Below are 6,000 nucleotides of genomic sequence, written 5' to 3' on the forward strand. Positions count from 1 at the left end.
AAAGGCAGTGAAGACATGCGGGCAACGAGCTTTGGCGAGGGGAGGGGGTGGGCCACACTGCCAGGACGCCAGGGGAAAGGCTGGCTTAGTCTGTCCCATTACTGCTTTCCAGTTCCAGTAGGGGGACAGGGGCAGAAAGATTTAAGACAGAGGGGGGCTCTTAACTGGGGCTCTGTGAAGTGCAGTGGTTGGCGATTTTAAAACAGACTCACTTCCTCTTGGAGCCCTATTTTATTTTGTGCCTTTAAAAAACACTATTCTGAGAAGATCTTCATAGGCTCCTCCATCCCAACCCCTGAGGTCCAGAACCCACCCGGAAAGGAAAGATTTAAGGCCCTTTCTGTGTCTGGAGTGGGAAATTACCAGGAGGCAGCAGGTGCATCTCTGGGCAGGGGCAGTGAGGCAGGCGCAGCAGGGGTCCTGAGCTGACTCCGGTGTCCTAAGCTTATCTCCACTCAGGCTGTTGGAGGTGAAGGTGAGGCCCTCTGGCCTCCCGCAGGGATCTGAGGGCTTTGGTCCTCCTCCGCCTGGGCCCCTTCTGGCCAAAAGCCTCCCTCTTTCTGGGTGGGCTGTAGCTAGCCCCTTTCCCTTACCTCTTAGTATATCAGTTTGGGATGACTGCCCTTCCTCCTGTTGCTCCCACTGAGCCAGTCGGGTTCCTGAACCATGCTTCCTCTGCTTCTCCCTGAGTAACAAGACACCTCTTTTTTCTTTCAGATCTTTAAGGGAAATCGGGATTATTCTAGCCCCGTGGTGAACCCCGTGGAGCCTCCACTGTTTGCCAGACAGCTGAGGATTCACCCCTGGCGTTGGGCCAACCATATTGCTTTGAGGGTGGAGGTTCTGGGTTGTGACACTCAGCAGCTGTACTAATGGCTTCAGTTTGGGATGGGACTGGCTCTGAAGAGCCCCTTCCACCACCCCTACACCTCAGCCACCCCTGCCATGCGTGATGTCAAGATGGGATTCAGGGCAAGGAGACTTTCTGTGATTCCTATCTCTGGGCCCACCCTAGAGAGGAGAGGAGAGGCGGCGGCCCCTCCCTTCTAGCTTAGTCCCCATCCCTCTAGTTTATCTCCGGGAGTAATGTGGATCTCGGCCCCCCTCACCTAGAACGGGGTAGCTTAGCCCGGAAGAACAGTCGGGATTGAGGAATTCAACTGGCTGCAGAATGGAGGGGTAGGTGAGGGGTGTGAGGTGCATTGTCTGTGGCTTTCTAGCATCCCATTAAACAACTCTTTGCAAACACGGTTCTGCGGATTCATGTTCCCCAATCTGGGATAGCCCGAGTAAATCCAAGCCGTTTCAAGCCCTGCTAACCAGTAATTGCCTCTACAGCTTCACTGGAAGCCGTTCTGAGTCCTTTGCTGGAAGCACTCCTTGGCTGAGTTTTCCATGAAACGAGTCGGACAGAATCCATATATGAGGGGGGCGGGGAATGCAAGAGGGCTAGAAAAAGAGACAGACAGACAAGAGAGGAGAAGGGAAGAGAAGAGGAGGGCGGGAGAGCACAAAAAGAGAGGAAGGGGAATGGGAAAGAGGGGGAGAGTAAAAAAAAAGCTCTCTCCTCTCTTTAGCTCAAATGAAGGGGAACGTGGCATTGGACCCCTGGAGAGAGCTGGTCTCTGAGGTGGTCTTGAACCTTTGCCCTCTGCAAAGGCAATGGCTGGGGCTTCAAGGAGTCCTCCCTTCTCTCTTGTGTGTTTTTACTGTCTTCCTTTCCACTGGCTTCTCTTCCTTTGCTTCCAAACAGGCTCAAATCTCCTAAGCAACTGTGACAAGAACAAGCTCTCCTTAACCCTCCTGCCTCTTCTGCTACTTCTAGAGCTGTACTGGAGCACTGGGGCTTTGTGGCCCACTCCCGGGGGGCAGGGGGGGATCATGGATCCAGGGCCGACTGAGAAAGGCACCTGTCCCTAGGGTGGGTCCCTGGGGAGAAAGTGCCCAGTGGGCAGTGTGCCGAGAAGAGAGGAGGTCAGAAGTCAGCGGAGCCGCAGGGGAGCTGGGGCTAAGCTCCGGAGCAGGGAAGAGGGGAGCAAAGACCGACAGGGAGCCAGAGGGGAGAAGGGACAAAGGTTCTAGCCTGTAGCCCAGCCTGTAGAGAAATTATTAGGGCAGAAATCCCAGGCCAAAAGGAAGCCTGTCCACTCAAAACCAGTTCTGGTCAGAGGACTTCCCTGCTGCGGATGGAGCAGACCTTGCCGGCTGGCTGATGAAGGCCGAGACCGGCAGCATCTACTGTTGTTCAGACTCAAAGCCAGGAGCAACAGAGCTCAGGCCAGGGAGGCAGCAATCAGACGCTGCCATGGATTTGCTCCTTCTGAGAGCCCTGAAAACTCGTCGGTCCTGAGCTACTCCCGAGAGCGAGGAGGAATACACCCTGAGGAAGCGGAGCCCCTGCCCCGCCCAGACCCTCCTGCCAGAAGGGCCAAGCCCGAGTCTGAAGTCAGGGTGGGAGAATGGGCAGTCCCAAAAAGAACTCCCCTCTGATGAGCCTGAAAAAAAGAGAAGAGGAAAATGTCAGGTATCTCACAGTAAAAACACCTGACCTGGAGATTGGGGAGAAAAATCTAAGAATCACCAGAGGAAAAAGAAAAAAGAATCCCATACGCAAACTGTCCGGCTGCCTTAGAACTAGAAGCCCCAGTGGAAACAGAATCTACCAGTGACCTCCAGGGAAAAAACCCAAAACGAAAAGTGCCAGGAACATAATGGCCAAAATACCCCCAGGTGAAAGAGACAGTCTCAGTTCTTTATTTTGGTGCTCGAGGTCTTTAATAACCTGAGTCCAACTGGCTTTCTCTGTCACCTCACCGAGCTCCTCGCTGCGTACGCTTTGGCCCGGCCAAACTGTACTTCCTGCGGTCCCTCAGATCCAGCCCATGGGTAACCGTGTGAGAGATGAGAAAGCACAGGGTGGACAGTACCGATAATGCTTGTCCCTTTCCTCTCCGTACCTCCTGGGAGAATGGCCATCCTCAGGTCATCACTCAATGCTAGCAAGGACAGTCACCTTGAGTCTTAGTTTCTGTACCTCAGGACGGGTCATCCGCCCCAGTCGGCCCTCCTCTTGTCTTTGGGATTCTTCCCCAGCATCTCTCCTGTGAAGGTGGGCCCATGTCCCCATCCTATCAAAAACCGAGCTGTGACTGGGTCCCAAAATGCAGCCCTCAAGTGTCCAGAACTTCCCTCCCAAGCTAGGGAAGAAGGAAAAATGATCTTTCAGCAGCTGGAACCTGTCTCAGAGCTCCGCATGATGGTGGATGCTCAAAGAGCCAGATAGCCTGGGGCCTAGCAGAGTCCACATGGGACTCCACACACAGAGCCAAACGGGCTTCTTATGGAACCTGGGAGGGCTGCCTCCTCTTAGTGCCTGGGGCCATCTTTGACCCTAGTAGGGGCTGGGACTAGATTGATACCCTTCTGGAGCCCCCACCCCCACCCCACCTGAGAGTTGAGACACATGGTGACTGTGGGCCAGCCAGATCATCCATCTGAGCTGTGAGAACATGAGGAGGAGGTAACAGGGGCCTCCGTCTTCCGGGGCACACGGCCCTGCTGCCTTGCCTGGTCACTGTACTTGGAGACTCACTGGGGATGTCTTTGACTGGGCCATAATTCTGGGCAGTGTCAAAGGCGGTTCCCGTCAGTCTTGAGAGCCAGGATCTGTCTCAGGAGTGGCTTTTGGGCCTCCCTTAGATTAAGGGAGTTTCCCTGAGTGGTGGGGGAAGGGTAGAGAGCACTGCTTAGAGGAGGAGGCATTTGATGTGGATTTGGTCAGGCAGAGATGGGGAGGGGCGGTTTGAGAGAGGCCACATCTGGAAGGGCCTGGGCACACCTGTGCCAGAACACCAGGGAACAAGGCCAGGGCCCTGGTGAGCGAGAGGACGATGGCTTCTCCGTGTGGGCAGAGAGAGCGGAGGGAGGGACTGGGCCTCATTCACTGAGTGAGTGAGCCCCCTCTTTGGAAAGTCCATTGTCCAGGGCAGCAGGCCTCACCTGGCTGGAACTCAGGCTCCTGGGCCTCCGTTGTCAGGGCAACAGGGAGTGTTTGGTAACAGACCTAGTGACCTCACAGAGGCTGGCCACTGGTCTCATCCCATCGTTCCTGAAGCTCAGCAGCAGACTGGAGCCAGAGCTGGAGAGGACCTGAGGGCAGAGAAAGACCACGGTCCGATCTTTCCTTGGGGGAGCTCTCACCACTTAGAGTCACTGCTGTGGTGAGTGCCGTTCACCTCTAGGAAGGGGGACAAGGGGAGGCCTTCTGGGAAATGGGACCTACTGGGCTTTTGAGGGCTTTACAAGAAAATCCACTTCCCAGCCTTCAGCCTCTAGAACTTGAAGCCCCCCCCCAGATTATCTAGTTTGGCCCCCAGGCCCAGGGGTGGGAAGGGACAATAATTTGCCCCCAATCCCACAAGTACTACACGTCACCAACAGAATCAGAATCTGGGAACCCTTTGGGCTCCTCTGAAGCGCCAGACCTAACAAAAGAAACACAAACCGGTCCAGAGAAATTAAGGCTATGGGAATTTCCCCCAAAGGCTGGATGGATGCCAAATCTGGGAATGTGTTTCTCTTTGAATTCAAACTTTTTATTTTCAATATATATAGATGGAGAATTGTCAGCATCCACCCTTACAAAGCCTTGTGTTCTAATTTTTCCCTCCCTTCTCCCCACCCTAGGCCTCAAGGGACCCAATCTGTGTCACACGTGGGCAATTCCTCTAGACACACAATGGAAATATGTTTCAAAGGATGCAGATGTTTAACCTCTACTGCTGTCTTGGGGAGGGGGGGGGAGGAGAAGGCAGGAAGGAGGGAGGGAGAAAACTTTAGGACACAAATCAGTGTTACATGTAATACCTTACATGTATTGGGCAAAATAACATGCTTTGGAGAAACGGTTTTGAAAAGACTGGTACGGACCTGTAGCCCCGAAGCCCATCCCTCTCCCCTGGGCCTCCCTTTCTCTATCTGCTGACGGAGGGGGCCTTTATTTTGGCAAGGCAGCTGGGGTGAAGTGACTCGCCCACAATTGTGCCCACAGTTAGGAAATAGGGAGGTGTCCGTGTGCCACCTGAGCTCGGGTCCCCTGACTCTAGCACATCCTCTTAGCCGCCCCAGAGGCTTGACCTCACTCCAGATCTGAGGTTTTGCGCCGCCAGACACCCTGTTCGCCCAGAATTCAGCAATAAACTTCACATCATTTTCTGTTCTCAGACCAACAGCCAGAGCAGCTTATGCCAAACTCGAGAGGGAAATAACCCTGTCCGAGAGAGACATGAAGCAGTCTCTGTTCAAGAGCAGCTTGCTGCTGCTGTACCTGACCCTCTTGATTTCCTGCTACCCCTACCTGGAATCTGCCATCTATTCCCCCCCAGCAAGTTTTGTGGAGAATGTGAAGGAGAAAGCGGTCCACAAGGCACTCCTGAGACGGATCCTGGCTCTCAAGAGGGATGATTATGCCTTTGGCACCAAGCAGAATTACCGCCCAGTCCAACACATTCTGAGTGAGTTTCTCACTGCAGTGTGAGTAGGCAAGGCAGAAGTGCAGTGAGGCCCAGAAGCCGCTGACCCCTACTACCTCCTCACTATGGACACTGCTTTTGCTTTCTCACATTTCAAATAAATGATGGCCTCCTGACTGGGCTGGTTCAGAGTCATGCTGCATGCTTAGACGGGTGGAAAGGGGGGGTGTCCGGAAGTGCACGAGAATACTAATAATACTCCTAATAGCTGTCCTCCTCCTCCTCCTACTAGTAGTAGAAATAATACTATTTCTCTGTTATGTTGCCAGGCACTGTGGTGAGCACTGACAAGTCTTATTGATCCTTCCACCCCCCCTGGTGGGTTGGTGGCATTAGTCCCCCCACTTTACAAGAGAGGAAACTGAGACAGAGAAAGGTATTTGCTCAAGGTCCCAATCTAGTAAATGTCTAGGGCTGGATTTGAATTCAGATCTTCCTGACTACAAGCCCCAACGCGCCATCCCCGGCT

The 6,000-nt window shown here is 53.7% G+C and overlaps 1 protein-coding gene across 1 annotated transcript in view; it reads left to right on the forward strand.

Moving 5' to 3' along the window:
• Nucleotides 1-5,648, forward strand: part of F8 (coagulation factor VIII) — a 110,562-nt gene extending 104,914 nt beyond the window's left edge. Inside the window, exons 26-27 of the mRNA XM_074278450.1 lie at nucleotides 718-4,220; nucleotides 5,224-5,648. Coding sequence (XP_074134551.1) covers nucleotides 718-873 — 156 coding nt within the window. The 3' untranslated portion in view covers nucleotides 874-4,220; nucleotides 5,224-5,648. The remainder of the gene's footprint in view (nucleotides 1-717; nucleotides 4,221-5,223) is intronic.
• Nucleotides 5,649-6,000: the final 352 nt, after the last annotated feature.

This window comes from Sminthopsis crassicaudata, chromosome X (assembly GCF_048593235.1).
Source record: "Sminthopsis crassicaudata isolate SCR6 chromosome X, ASM4859323v1, whole genome shotgun sequence".
Classification (NCBI taxonomy): domain Eukaryota; kingdom Metazoa; phylum Chordata; class Mammalia; order Dasyuromorphia; family Dasyuridae; genus Sminthopsis; species Sminthopsis crassicaudata.